Raw genomic sequence first — 16,280 nt, forward strand, 5'->3', positions numbered from 1 at the left:
AAGAAGAGGTGGCAAGAAAACACAGAAGAACGTTACAAAAAAGATCTTCACAACCCAGATAATCACGACAGTGTGATCACTCACCTAGAGCCAGACATCTCGGAATGTGAAGTCAAGTGGGCCTTAAGAAGCATCACTAGGAACAAAGCTAATGGAGGTGATGGAATTCCAGTTGAGCTATTTCAAGTCCTAAAAGATGATGCTGTGAAAGTGCTGCATTCAATATGTCAGCAAATTTGGAAAACTCAGCAGTGGCCATGGACTGGAAAAGGTCAGTTTTCATTCCAATCCCAAAGAAAGGCAGTGCTAAAGAATGCTCGAACTACTGCACAATTATACTCATCTCACACACTAGTAAAGTAATGCTGAGAAGTCATGAAGCCAGCCTTCAACAATAGATAAACCATGGACTTACAGATGTTGAAGCTGGTTTTAGAAAAGGCAGAGGAACCAGAGATCAAATTGCCAACATCCGCTGGATCATGGAAAAAGGAAGAGAGTTTCAAAAAAACATCTATTTCTGCTTTACTGACTATGCCAAAACCTTTGACTGTGTGGATCACAATAAACTGTGGAAAATTCTGAAAGAGATGGGAATACCAGACCACCTGACCTGCCTCTTGAGAAATCTGTATGCAGGTCAGGAAGCAACAGTTAGAACTGGACATGGAACAATAGACGGTTTCCAAATCGGAAAAAGAGTACATCAAGGCTGTATATTGTCACCTTGCTTATTTAATTTATATCTAGAGTACATCATGAGAAACGCTCGGCTCGATGAAGCACAAGCTAGAATCAAGACTGCCGGGAAAAATTTAATAACCTCAGATATGGAGATGACACCACCCTTATGGCAGAAAGTGAAGAAGAACTAAAGAGCCTCTTGATCAAAGTGAAAGAGGAGAGGGAAAAAGTTGCTTAAAGCTCAACATTTGGAAAACGAATATCATGGCATCCAGTCCCATCACTTTATGGCAAATAGATGGGGAAACAGTGGCAACAGTCTCAGAGTTTATATTCTTAGGCTCCAAAATCAATGCAGATGGTGACTGCAGACATGAAATTTAAAGATGCTTGCTCCTTGGAAGAAAAGCTATGACAAACCTAGGCAGCATATTAAAAAGCAGAGACATTACTTTGCCAACAAAGGTCCATCTAGTCAAAGCTATGGTTTTTCCAGTAGTCATGTAGATGAGAGAGCTGGACTATAAAGAAAGCTGAGCACCAAAGTATTGATGCTTTTGAACTGTGGTGCTGGAGAAGACTCTTGAGAGTCATTTGGACTGCAAGGAGATCCAACCAGTCATTCCTAAAGGAGATCAGTCCTGAGTGTTCATTGGAAGGTCTGATGTTAAAGCGGAAACTCCCATCCTTTGGCCACCTGATGCGAAGAGCTGGCTCATTGGAATAGACCCTCATGTTGGGAAAGACTGAAGGCAGGAGGAGGAGGAGACAACAGAGGATGAGATGGTTGGATGGCATCACTGACTCAATGGAGGTGAGTCTGAGTAAACTCTGGGAATTGGCGATGGACAGGGAGGTCTGGCATGCTGCAATCCATGGGGCCACAGAGTCAGACACGACTGAGTGACTCAACTGAACTGAGGGACAGGGAGGCCTGGTGTGCTGCAGTCCACGGGGTTGCTAAGAGTTGGACAGGACTGGGTGACTGAACAACATTTCAAAGCCTGCCCATACCTCAAACTCCTCCCTCTAGATTAGTAAATGAAAGAACACTTATTATACATTCCCTTATATATCTGATTCAGGGATATATTCATCAATTGTCAATGTTCTCACACTCAATTCAGTCTAAATGGCTTATCTAGCACCAATTCTCTCCAGTTTATGGTAGCTTCTGCTTAAGACACATTTTCCTTTTAAATCATTTTGGTAAATTCAAATGGAAGATAATTTAATAAACATTCATTTATCTCTTACCAATTTTCCTCAACCTCAACTCACACAATTTAATAATGTAAAAAATAAAATCCACATACATATTTCATCTTCTAGAAGACATATACCAAGAGTAACCTCATTGAAAACAGTGTGCATCCAGCAGGTATTCAATATCAGTTGAGCTAATTCTCCTCATGAGAGACACCTGAAATACACTCAGTGTATATATATCAAGTAATTTCAAGGACCTCATTTTCCCAGTAAAGCTGCGAATGTTTTTAAATGCCCTTCTGTGTGATAGCTCAGTTGGTAAAGAATCTGCCAGCAACGCAGGAGACCCTGGGTCGATTCTTAGGTCAGGAAAATCTGCTGCAGAAGGGATAGGCTACCCACTTCAGTATTACCAGCTTAGCTGGTAAAGAAGCTGCCTGTAATGCAGGAGACTTGGGTTGGGAAGATCCCTTGAGAAGATACCCGCTCTAGTATTCTGGCCTGGAGACATTCATGGACTGTATAGTCCATGGGTAACAAAGAGTCGGACACGACTGAGCGACTTTCACTTCATGTTCTAAAATGTCCAACTTTCAACTTTGTTCTCATAGTTTTCCTATAAATATACTGAACAATGTTTCTTTAAAATATAAAGGGCATTAGAAAAGACGGTCTAGAATGAAAACAAAAAAATCCGCTGAATAAATCAAACTAAAACTCAATCAATGCTCTAATTAAGAAAACTATGCCATAATGGATATGGTACCATAAGCCATCCAAATAGGCTGATAGTCAAATATTCCCTCGGCCATTTGCTAGCTATATGACCTAGAATGATCTGCCTCAAGTAAACATCAGATTTCCCACTTTGAAGATTAGATTCAGTAAAGTAATTCCTACACTTTACTGAATTGTTATAAAGTTTAAATGAGATAGTAATAGGGCATTTAGTATAGTACATGTATAGAGTTGCACACAGTGTATACGTTTAGTGTGTGTGTATACATGTGTCTCCAAACTCTGATCTCTGATCTGGACTGGAAAGTCACAGCTCCATTACAAGGAAAATTCATGTTCTCCAGGCTCCCTTAAAAATTAGGAAGCCATTTATAAAAAATAAAGCTTCTTGCCGTTGCCAAAAGTATATTGTTACAATATTCTGGTATTGGTATTTCAATTATCATTTAAATAATACTCTTTTCCTTTATAACAATAGTTTCTAGAGCTAATTAAGCTCATGTGAATAGAAAGGGATTACAAAACCTATACCTGAGCCTCTAAAATGCTAGCTTTGTCCAAGTCTCTCTCTGAAGAAAAGAGCCACAATCAACTTCAACATGAAGAAACACAGCACCCCAACCACTACTAACTAGACCAGAAGCAATGAGCTAGAGGTGAAACCAGTCACCAGTGACTGTGGCAATATCAGGACCAACCACCAGCTACGCTCTCCAGGAACAGGATGGAGAGATGAACACACAGAAACAAGGAGGGATTCATAAGCAATGAAGATGTATTGTTTCTGAGCTATTATAGAATCCTGAACCACAATTAGAGATCTCCAGGATAACAGCATAATCTCCAATTTTTGGAAATACTAGAACATGCAAACACACACAGAAAATATACTACTGTTAGGATGATTATTACATGCTTCTCTGCTTCCCTGTGTCAAGTAAAACAATACTACTGAAATTTTTCAATTCAATACTCATAATAACAGAAGAAAGTAAAGTGCTATGGACAATCCTGCTGAAATTCCTTTGGCGTTTCTCACTGGACCTTAAATTCACATTGTTTATCCTATGCCATAATATGCCAAGGAACTCTTTTGCTATAAAACTGTTTTCATTGAAATCTTCAAGCAAAATTGATGCTTCAAAAGGAAATGCCATGGTCACCTTACATTTTCATGAATCTTCTAAAATACCAATCAATGCCTTCTCCCAGGAAATAAAGACTCTAAATGGTTTAGACTTAAGATAAAACCCAGACATTATTTCCTTAAAACTTAAAATTGACTCCAACTATTATGTAAATCAAGAAACAGCAAGCCATTTTATTTTCTAGAATATTTATCAGAAAAAAACTCAACTCACGATCTGATGTGTGGGAAATCCTCTTCAATTTTGCCTCCTGTGTTTTTGAAAATTTGGAGTGCAGCTTCTGCTACTTTTTCATCATCCATTTTCAGACAAGCCAGGAGAGACTCAAATGTTTCAGCAGAATGAAATGAGATAGGATGTGTAAATGAGAGTACCTAAAAAATGATCATAAAAATGATCTATAAATCCTTTTCATCTTTATAAATCCAAAATGTTACACACTAGAAATGCTACAAGTCAAAGTAAAAACACAAGTAATTATGCTAAAAATAAATGAGAGCACTGGAAGACTGTACAATCTAAAGAAACAACTATCTTCAAAATTAAACAACAGGCTAACATAATTCTCAAAATAATCTGGATTTGGTGAATGTTTGGGGAGGAGGGGTGGAGGAAACTCAAGCTAGGAGAAAAGGAAAATGAGAAGAGAATTTTAAAAAATACCTCTATTATTCTAAATATAGGTCATCAGAAGAAGATAATAACATTTTTGGAAAAAAGTAATCTAGGGAAGAGGGTAAAACATCAAACAGTAAAAGAAATTGTAAGGTTACAATAAACACACCAACATAGGACTAAAGAAAAAATAAAGCAATAAATAGACCTTACCACATCTAAGAATTTAAGGTAGAGTATAACAGAATATAAAGACAACAGAAGATAACTGAAAATGGATGAAATTTTTAATAAACAGACCTAGTAAAACTGGGTATAGCACTCTGAAGGAAATCAAATTAGACCCTCCATTACAATCACACTTTCAAAATAAATATCTGCTAAGACATCAAGTACATGATTTAATTTAATCCCTGTGAGATAAGTATTATTTCTACCTCCATTACACATGAGGAAGCAAAAGCAATTAACTTAGAGTAACTATCTAATAAATGACAGTAAAAACAATCAGACCTGCTTTATGACACACTTAAAAACACTGTCTTAAAAAACATTGAGAAAATGCTTATAATTTATTATGGGAAAACTCAAGATATAAAATTGTACATTCAGTCTCACTTCAACTGTACCAAAAAGTATATTTTTCTATAGATTAAAAGGAAACAAAAGAAATATTTATGAATGATAGGCTTCTCAATGTTTTCTTCTTTATGATTTTATATGCCCTAAGTTATCAACAATTAACTGATATTTTTGCAATAAGTAAAAGGCAAAGGTAAATTTTAGCTAACAAAATAACATATAAAATGGACTTTAAAATTTTGGTGCTTCCTGTGGTAGCGTTAGCAAGTTCTTTGCACACTAATGAAACCTTTAAATTATAATCCTTAATATAATTAATACTAGGCTATATTATATAATTTAAACATAAAAATATTAATATTTAGCTTACATGTTAGAATAAATGCACAATTTCAAAATTACCTAAAAGTGATTAAGAAAATCTTATTTTAGATTCTATTAACCTAGAAAAGCAAATCTTGACTAAAAGGTACAAACTATGTATGTAACAGTTATCTTAAGTGCCTAAATTTCAATGTAAGCATATTTACCTTAAGCAGTTCAAGACCTGCCCTGATGGCTTGATCAGTTGGAACACCCTCATCTTCATCATCTGCTGTTCCATCTATTGATTTGTTCACTTGCTTTATAAGAGCACTAAAGTATGACAAAAAATTTTTTTTTCCATTTTTTCAACTCTTTAATTAGCAATGTTTAAGAAAAATAATCCTGAGTATTTTCTATACAGACCACAACTAAACCACACACAAATTTGATACAGCTGTTTCCCAACCATTATGGCAAGACAAAAAGCTGTAGTAAATATTTTGAGATGCTTCTTTTCAAAATGGTATTTCCCCATATCCATTCAAATGAGGTCAAAATGTTATCTGACTTGCTGTTTATTAACAGTGTATTTTTATTCTTGTATTTGCTGTGTGAAGTTTAGGTCCAAACATGTGAATGGTAAGAGATGTTTTCCAATTATCTAACGTTCATTATGGTTCCAATATGTAGAACAACATATACTGAAATAAAGGATAAATGGTAACATAAAGCACTTTCAAACAATAAATCCTCACTAGAATACTTAGAACAGATCACAAAGGAAATACAGTATTTTAAAGTTTTCTTCTAAAAACAAGCTTATGTGATTTTAAAATAATCATCTGAAATGCACTGTCAATTATCCAAAATACTCATTCACTTTGATAGGTATGTTTTACTACAAAAAACAAGTAACAAATATCAAGTCAGAGACCTAATACAAATCAAAATACAAGAAAATTCAATTATTCAATGGTTTTTAAAACGCTTAGTAGATTTATGTTTCTACAAAAATATGTACTCAAATCTAAGGTCAAGATATGAGTCAAATACATCTGTCTTCCTTGCAATATCCTCCTAAATTTATCATTCCCTTAACAGTTAAAATCACTGAGGATGTTTTCTGTCCTGTTCTGCCCATTTTCCCTGCTTCACTGTTTCTCATAGCTCCAACTACTCCAAATTAAAATCTTCAGCCTGAATTCTCTTCCCAAATTTTCATCAGTTCTAAGGTTTTCTTTACCTAAATGTACCAAAGGAATGAAAAATGCCATATATCCAAAATGAAATTCATTTCTTTCTTCCATGACTAAGAGCAAGAAGCTCTCTGTCTAGTGAGGGGAAGCCAAAGGCCAAAATTAAGTAAATAAATACATTAAAAAAAGATAATCGGGAAACAATAAGGCCTGGAGAGAAGGTCAGGACAAGAAGTGAGGTTGGTTAGCGAGGGTAGTGAGGAAAGGCATTCCTGTAGAGGTAGTACTGCTGTTGTTTAGTTGCTAAGTTAGGTACAATTAAGCTAATAACCACAGAATAAGAGCCAGTGATAAAAAGCATCAACCTGGAAAATCAAAGAGAATCAACTGAAAAACTATTACAAAATACTAAGAGTTCAGTGAGGTGACACCAACAACACCAAAAACGGACAGAGCTATTCTGTATTAGCCAAAGCCACCTTAAAAATACAGGGGCCAGGGGTGAGGAAATCTATTTATAATGACAAGTCAAAACATATAAAATAACTAGGAGTAAAAAGTTTTAAATGCACAGAATCTGTATATAACTCCTAAAATTACTAAAGGGAGCAAAGAGATTTGAAAAAATCAAGACAAGTATTTTCATAAGATGGAAACAGTATTACACGAATAGCATTTGCCACTACGTCTAAAAGTATCTTACAGGAACACAACTTGGTGTGGGATAAGATTCAACACACGCATTCTATAACTCATCTGGAAACATTAAGTAATGTTTGAGAACAGCTAGTAAATATTAAGGGAGGAGGGATGAAAGAACTTTCTAAACGAAATTTAAATTTTTATCATAAAAGCCTTAAAATACGAAGAAACAAAGGGAAAAAATCCAGTAAGACCCTAAGTATTGGTAAGAATTTATCCTAAAATAAGGGAATGTCTCAAATCAAATAGGAAGAAACCAATTTTTCAATAAATGGTTTGATACAACTAGATACTAGGCTTTTAAAAAAGGATGGATCTCTTATCTCCACCTTACAATGAAATGGATTCCAAAACAATTAAAACCTAAATGTAAAAAACATAGCCACCTAATACGATACCAGAAAGGCAGAAAGAAAGAAAGGAAACAAATGATAGATCATGTAATTTAGTACTTATTAATGTCAAGCATAAATTTAAAAGGCAATCAAACTGTGTTAATAACCTTGTTTTATAAAGCATTCATATAATCAATAAAAAATGACAATTTCTCTAAGCCACTTACAGAAAAATAAGAGAAGCAAAAAGCCAAAAAACATATGGGGAAAAAAATTTCAACTTTAAACAGTGCCACCATTCATTGCAGCCATAAATTTAAGACACTTGCTCCTTGGAAGGAAACTTATGACAAATCTAGATAGTGTTTTAAAAAGCAGAGACATCAATTTGCCAACAAAGGTCTGTATAGTCAAAGCTATGGTGGTTTTTCCAGTAGTCATGTACAGATGCAAGAGCTGAACCATAAAGAAGGCTGAGAGCCGAAAAACTGATGCTTTCGAATTGTGGTGTTGGAGAAGACTCTTGAGTCCCTTGGACAGCAAGGAGATCAAACCAATAAATCCTAAAAGAAATCAACCCTGAATATTCATTGGAAAGACTGATGCTGAAGCTGAAGCTCCAATACTTTGGCAATCTGACGCAAAGAGCTGACTCACTGGGAAAGATTCTGATACTGGGAAAGATTGAGGGCAGGAGGAGAAGGAGGCGGCAGAAGAAAAAATAGTTAGATGGCATCACCAACTCAATGGACATAAGTTTCAGCAAGCTCCAGGAGATGGTGAAGGACAGGGAAGTCTGGTGTGCTGCAGTCCACAGCGTTGCAAAGAGTTGGAAATGACTTAGCAAGTAAACAACATCATCATTCACCTATAAAATGGGAACGACTGAAAAGGGTACAGCCACTATTAGGAAAAGTTAGGTGAACTGGACACTCCATGACTACTGGTGGGGAAGAGAATGGAACCTTTCTGCAGTGTGATAGTTAAACCAAGAGGGCGCTGGAGCCAGATTTCCTCTGTTTAAATGCCATTAGCTACTTCCCAGCAGTAGGAAAGTTACTCTAACATCAGTGTAGCTCACTGTACCTTACCTGTAAACTGGGAATAATATTTTTTGCCTTATAAAGAGGTAAATGAGTTAGAACACATAAAACAGAGTGTACATTATAAGCAATAATGGCTATTACCTGTTATTATTAGTTATGACTGAACATATCTTATGTATCACCAACCTACAAAGACATGCTTTGGTCCTCAAGTCTTTTTGTTCATAAAATGCATTACTTCTGGAAACTTTATCTTAACTTTCAAAAATACTGCAATAACCTGCTTTTATCTTTCTGTAATTTGATTTAAAAAAAATTGTCTGTCATGCCCAAACAAGAAGCATATCCTTACTCAGCAGCTCCCTTCATCCCTTCCAAGGTACTACTATTCTCTTCATCATCTGGATTTGACCCCATAAATGTCTCACTCCTCCTCCATTTTATTCCCCATTTCCAGTAAGAGGACCCGTTTCTAAGGCTGTTCTTTTAAAACCTTCCTCAAATATGTTCTTTCCTTTCCATCCCACTATCGTCATCCAAAGAAAATTATAACAACACCTTAGCAGGCTCTATCTTCTATTTCCCTCCTCCTGTTCATCATCAATCATTCCTGCTTCTCAACAGACCAAAGAACAAAGTAAAAGCTTTAAAGTCAGATCCTAAAGGCTTTCCACAATCTGACACCAAATGCTTTTTGAGGATCACCTCATAACACTTTTACATTTCTCCACAGAGTAACTTAAATAGATGGCAATCATTTTCTAAATATCCTTATTCCTTCCTATCCAGTTAGCTTGGCTTATATAAAACTCAACACCTAGAATTCTCCTCCCATTTCTGTAGAAATAAAATCTTACCCATTCTTCCCCTCACATCAAATACTACCCTCTCACAGAAATTCTTTTAATCCTTTCAACACTATCTGCATCAATTTTATGCAACTATAATATAATCTCTTGATTAAAATTCTTATTCCACTACTAGACAGAAGATTAATGAAAAGCATAAAGTATGCTTTGCCAATGCCTAAGTAGCATTGTTTTAAATATAGAAGGCATCGGATTATTTAATTAATGAATTTCAGTCTGATTCAGATTTTTCCTTGTAATAATATAAAGGATTCTGGTTTTTGTTTTGCTTCCTTTTATTTTTGAAACTGAAGAACACTTTCCTCAAATGAAAAACAAGGCAAGAGGAGTCCAAAATTCAAAACAGGCATCCAACGTCATGTCCTCCTCCACTACAGAAGGTTACAAGCCAGAAGCCATACCTTATGCCCTCCCTCCAAAAAAGTCCCCAAAAGGGCTTTACTGAGGACAGTGTACCATTAGTAGTATTTTAGATTCTAATATACCTCTGAAAGGTACTACTGGTCATAACAAAAGAATATGCTCTCCATATTTTATAAGTATTCTTTTTTTCAACTGGTTGAAACATTCAGGAAAAGTTTAAAACAAACAAAAACAGGTGGGGCGGGGGGGTGCGGACTTCACTGGCAGTCTAGTGGTTGAATGGCTTCACACTCCAATGCAAGGGGCACAGGTCCAATCCCTGGTATCATGCTGTATGGCATGGCCATAAATAAATAAATAAGAGCTCTTCCCACATTTTACAAAACCAAGTACAGACATAAAAAGAAAGTATTTTCCAAGATGTCAAAGTCAGGTGATATCAAACCTGAAACTTTAAATGAAGGCTGTCTTAAAAATAACATTTTTAGTTCTCAGATACCTGTGAAATGCATCATATGTTGTTTTATAACATAATCACTTTATTTTCTTTTCCAGAAGGTAGAACAGCAACTTGTTTCTATCAGTTAACCTATGCAAGCTAACTAACCAGTATACTGTTAACAGATAAAAATTAGGCTTGTATTGACAAATTCTCATCCAAAAAGAGTATATAAAACTAAAATAAATAACATGAAATACTAAATACATACAGATATATACAGATGAGTATATAGCCATTATGTATATACATAAATCTATACAGATTAGTGCCTTACATATAGCAGACACTCAATAATGACTACTAAAGCATGAACGAATTAATGATAATGAAAATTCAATATTTTCATTAAATACCTGATAGACTCAGTATCTATGTGCACAGGTGCTATCCTTTCCAAGAGAAACTTGATCATTTCCAGAAAAGGGTTTGTAGGCTGTTTGGGGTTGCCCAACTTCTTAGTTATTTCACGCTGTAATGGAGATGTTTAAAATATTACAAAAGTACATTTAAATAATTCATTACATTAAAATGTTAAGAAACTACAATAATTAAAATCACATAGTACCAGTACTATTAGTATAGTATTGGTGCTGGAATAAATCAATACAAAAAGACTAAATTAAGAATTCAGTATAGGAAAAAGGTAACATTTCAAGTAAACAGGAAAAGGATTATTCAATATATTATTACTCTGAATATACTAGAATAGCTCAATAGACATTTTTTAAAAATAAAAGCAGAGTTAAATTCCTATCTCATATCTTACACCAAAGATATTCCAAAAGGATAAAAACAAACACAAAAGAATAAAACCAAGGGTCATGGGATATCAAACTTCAACAAGCAAAATTATCAGGGGAGCTTATTAAAACTACAGATTCCTGTGCCTCACTGTGAAGATTCTCATTTAGTCAATCTGGGGTAGAGCCAAGAATCATCTTTTATTAAAGAATTTAGGAAGATACACGGGCAACAGATTAAATAATATGGACATAAGTAAATATTTTCATTGACCTGCAGTACAATGGGATTTCATAAGCAAGACTCCAAAAGCAAAAACCTTGAAGAGACTGCTGACAAACTTAGACAACAAAACTATCATATGTAAAGGGCGTCGCAAACAAAATGAAAAGGACTAAACTACAAATGTTGGAAAACTATCTGCAGCCTAATTAACACACAATGCCATGACATACTAACGAGCCAATGAGATAAAGACAAATAGTCTAGAAAAGTAGGCAAAGATTAAAAACACACAATTTACAAAAGAAATAAGAATGACTAATGTATCCAAGGAGAAAAAGTGCTCATATGATTGCAACTGATTTTATAAATCCTATCAAAATAATAATGTTTTTGTTTGAGTTTTGTGTTTCCAACAGTGATACTGGCCAATAGCGAATTTATCCTAAAGAAAAGAAATCAAGACTGTGTAAAATTATTAAGCTATAAAGATTATTTATTTTTTACATTAATCAAAGACTGGGAAAAAATTTAAATGTGTAACACAAGTGGGGGCCATTCAATAAATTATGGCACATATATTCAAAGATGTGCTATGTTGCTACTAAAGATAATACAGTAAGACTAATGAAAAAGCAAAATATACCAAGCTCTGTACAATATAATCTTATTTTAGAAGAACATACACCATAATATTAACAACTGTGTCTATAGAGTAATTACAGTTTAATAATTATTTTTGTGATTATTTCCTAAATTTTACATAACGAACATAAATTATTTTACAAAAGGGGACAAAAAAGGATTTGTGGGCTTCTCCAAACATTATGGAGGAGCCTGGCAGGCTACAGTCCATAGGGTTGCACAGAGTCAGACATGACTGAAGTGACTGATCACCAAACATTAACTCTTTTAAATTTCTCTCCTTACCACACAACCTTCAGCCTGTTTGCAGGAGCATGTTGGACTGACAAGTACTTCTAACTGTTTTCTTATTTTCTCATCATCTTCTAACACTTGTGTGAATTTCTTCATGAAATCCTGAGCCTTACCAGGATCCGGCAAATTTCCTTAAATTAAATTAAAATACAATTTTAGATTTTTCCTGAAATAATAAAAGAGCAACATTTTTCTTCTTTACTTTGATGAAGAATCCTAACATATAAATTCATTTAATTTAATGAGATAAAATTATACAGATCCTTTAATAGTGAATTTTCACAAGTAAAAAATGTTTTCCTAGAAACATTAAATAAAATCACTGTGAAGGACCATCTATCCAGAGAAAGATCATACTGGTTAATTTTAAATAACTCTATATAATATCTGAAGGCCTTAAATGTCAACCTGAAAAATACCAATTTTATTACTGTCCCATGAGCTTGTGCATACCTTGTTCTTCTGTGATTCACAGCAAGAGATCAAGATCAGTAAGATTTACCTTGAAGAAACTATCTTCCTGTTCTGCACTGTTTACTGTTAAAACATCCACAGAAAGTGCGCACACCCATGCATGCTGCTCGGTACCAAAACAGGCTGAACAACACGGTCCAGGCGTTCCTGCCAGATATGCCACTACCACATGAGAAAGTCTGAGTTCTTACAGAATCAAAGATTAGTTTTATACTGCTCTCCTAATACATCACTAACCAAAACACTTATGAAAACTAACAAAATATCCGTCATAATATCGTTTTTCTGGCTGCTCATAACTGTAACGGAGAACCAGACTAGGTTCAGTAGGTAGGACCGTGCTAATAAATAGGGTAATACAGAAATATGGGCTCTAATAAAAGTAACAGAAACCTGTTGAATCTTAAAATTTGAATACAGTAAATGCAGTCTTCAAGTTCATATATGACTCTGAAGTTCCATTTATATCTTGGCTACATGACTGAACATGGTAAGAACTCATCTCCTCCCCCCCAACTATGTGACTGTGTAACCTTTCCCTATTTCCGTAACACAAAAATTCTATTGTACTGTTTACGAACAGTACAGTTTTGGAAAAAGTCACTTTATAGCCCCTCCACAGTATCATATTAAGGCTACAATAAAGCATATTACCTAAGAAACGAAATGAAAAGAAAGTGAAGGGAGCGGGAGAGAGGAAGGAAAGAGAGGAGAAAAGGAGGAAGGGAAAAACAGCAATGAAAAATCCCTTTAATTCAAGATTCTACAAACATACTTGACCACTGGAATTCTTTTTTTTCTGACGGTACTACTAATATGTGCAGGATATTGACATTCCTTGGAGCAGAATTTGGGAAATATTGTACTTGTTGGAAGAAACTGGATATGAGGTTAAAACAGAAAGACTACAGGAGATTGTCTCCTTTAGGGGACAGTGTCTACAGCCAAACAAAGAGGGAAATACTTATTTAAAAGCAACAGCACAAAATCACTTGCTTTAAGTTTTCCAAAAGGACTGAAAACTAATTTAACTGCTCAGGACTACAAGGTATTTTGGTGTGAAATTTCTACTCATGCCAGACTTTCTACCACTTAGTCTAATACCCAATGAATTAGGTTACTATTCTTTTTTAGTGTCTTAACATACTTCCACATACATCTTGGAACATTTGTTAACATCTTAAAAATCCCCCTAAGATCTCTTCATTAGCCAAGCGGAAGCTTGGTGCAAGCACTTCCCCAGGTGCTCCTGATCTTCCATCCGCCCTCATGCTATACACAGTGACCTCTGAGATGAGAGGAAAAGTTAGTGCCCTGCAAAAAAAGCTGCTTTTCCCTGCCCTGAACAAAGGAGATGTGCAACACAACCCTTTAGTATTCCCTGTTAAAGGCAATTAAATAACATTTGATTTGAAAATTTTTTATTTGAAATTAAATGTTTTATTTGAAAACATTTTTTATTTAAAAACATTTTACTTGAAAGCAAAAAAGTGAATTAACTTTTTTTCAAAAAAAAATTGCAGTTATTAAGTATATCCTTCATTCTAAACTTTGATTCACAATGAAATTAAAGCTTCAGATAGATTTACATTAGAGCAAACAATAGGTAAGCACAGGCTCAGTTTTTAACAGCAAGCTTACATAGCAATTTGAATGAATTCTCAAAAATAAATTTATGCAACAAAACCTTTATCTAGCTCTTGCTCATACCAAAACACAAAATAATTCTGTGCAGAATGCAAAATAAATGAAAATAAGGGGAAAAAAAGGAAAGCTGAGTATGCTGGGGGAAAGAAATAAAAATCAACCAAAAAACTTTCATCTTTTCCTATATTATCATAGCCTAAAATGGAACTTTGAGGAATATTTTATACTACCAAAGAAAGAAATGTCTCAAATAAACCTTAAATTTTACATATAATATTTAAAGTAACTTACTTGTAATAACCATCACTTTTGAAAATATGGCCTTGACACTGGCATCTGTCTGAAAATCACACAAAAAAATGCAAAATTAAAATCTCCTAGCAATAATCTTCACTGTATTTTTCAGAAAGTTAAGCATAACCCACTCACAGTCTAAGCCCACGCCCAGACCACCAGTATATATTCCTTCTTTAGACATGTTTAAGCCCCCAATAAACTGAATGAAAGAAGTGAAGTCATAATCCACCCTCGTCACTTCTTCCCTCATCCTGTTTTGTCATCCTCTCAAAAGAAAAAAAAAAAAAGATATGACTGCTGCCTCAACCTTTTGGGACACAGAGGTATTCTGTTTTTCTTAAGTATACTCAAAGGACAGGATTTAAAAGGGGAACAAAGTAATCTGGAAACGGTTTTCACATTTGTAGTCTATCTCAAACAAAAAACTGACAAGTATATAATTCTGATTGAACTGAGGTATTTAAGCCTGAGAATTATGACATATAAGTCAGGAAGCCACTGAGAAGATGCTAGATGAAGACACTTAAGATGCCATTAACATGTACAAAAGATTTTTCCAAGAGAGCTAGTTATATGCTGCATCAGTGCAGTATAATATTTCAGTGAATGAATGTCTTCATTACATTGTGCTTCATGTAACATATTCTGTAAAGTCATGGGTATGAATGATGTTTCTAAGAATGCTAGTTATTCACTGCATCAGGTTAGTGTTATTTAATGAAAAGAAAGATCACCAACAAAGTACAATACTGCAAGTCACTTTGAGAGACACTGAGCAAATCAGTTAAGTTAAATGAAATAAGTAGAAGAGCTACAATGCTAAGAAAGAATAAAAATTATCTTAATCAGAAGAAATAAAGTCAAAGAAAAATATTAAATATCTAAGAGTCTTCCTGATAAAATAGGCAGAATTATAAAGACAAAAATTAAACACAGCTTTTTTTTTTTTCCTAACTTTAACTGTATAACATCTACTAGAACTCTCAACATAAAGTGAGTATTAAGACTTAATTCTCCTTTCACTACAAGGCCACTTTAGAGTACCATCCTTCTCCATTCTGTTTCTTCTTCAACCCCACCACACAAGAATGAGAACTCTCTCTTTGATTTAGATAGCATGTTAATTAAGACAATTTAAAGGATAATACCACAAAGTAGAAAGGAATAAAACACTGTAACTGAATTGAGATTGTACTTTATTCCTATACTGAACAGGAATATGAGACCCTGCCAAGTTTTTATGAACAAGCAAAGAGAAGAAGCTCACATTAAATAAATTTTAAAGGGACAGTGAGAGTCAACAAAGCTATTCTTGATTACAGTCTCAGACATCACACTGCTCAACACACAACCTATACACTTAAAATGCTATTCGGCTGCTATTAAGACTTTAATAATGCTTTCAATCAGTAATAATTTTATACACATGAAAATGAGAACATCTCACATTCTAAAATAGTATGTTTGCAACTTTAGAGGTAGTAAATTAATATGTCTCTAGGTGACAAAGAGGGGTACTTTATCCAGAGCATATTACCTAAAACACTCTTAACACTGCATTGTAACACTGACTAAAACAAATGTTTATTGGTTGAAACACACTAACTTAACTGAGATTTTCCAATTTCCCTCCTTCGTGCAGAAGTACTGAAATAGCAGAATTAC

The 16,280-nt window shown here is 34.5% G+C and overlaps 1 protein-coding gene across 1 annotated transcript in view; it reads right to left on the reverse strand.

Annotated features, from left to right (window-relative positions):
- Nucleotides 1-16,280, reverse strand: part of PDS5B (PDS5 cohesin associated factor B) — a 164,107-nt gene that overhangs the window by 63,142 nt on the left and 84,685 nt on the right. Inside the window, exons 15-19 of the mRNA XM_068984336.1 lie at nucleotides 14,610-14,658; nucleotides 12,189-12,328; nucleotides 10,649-10,764; nucleotides 5,507-5,612; nucleotides 3,993-4,153 (exon numbers count right to left, since the gene is read on the reverse strand). Coding sequence (XP_068840437.1) covers nucleotides 3,993-4,153; nucleotides 5,507-5,612; nucleotides 10,649-10,764; nucleotides 12,189-12,328; nucleotides 14,610-14,658 — 572 coding nt within the window. The remainder of the gene's footprint in view (nucleotides 1-3,992; nucleotides 4,154-5,506; nucleotides 5,613-10,648; nucleotides 10,765-12,188; nucleotides 12,329-14,609; nucleotides 14,659-16,280) is intronic.

Source organism: Capricornis sumatraensis, chromosome 12, assembly GCF_032405125.1.
Source record: "Capricornis sumatraensis isolate serow.1 chromosome 12, serow.2, whole genome shotgun sequence".
Lineage (NCBI taxonomy): Eukaryota > Metazoa > Chordata > Mammalia > Artiodactyla > Bovidae > Capricornis > Capricornis sumatraensis.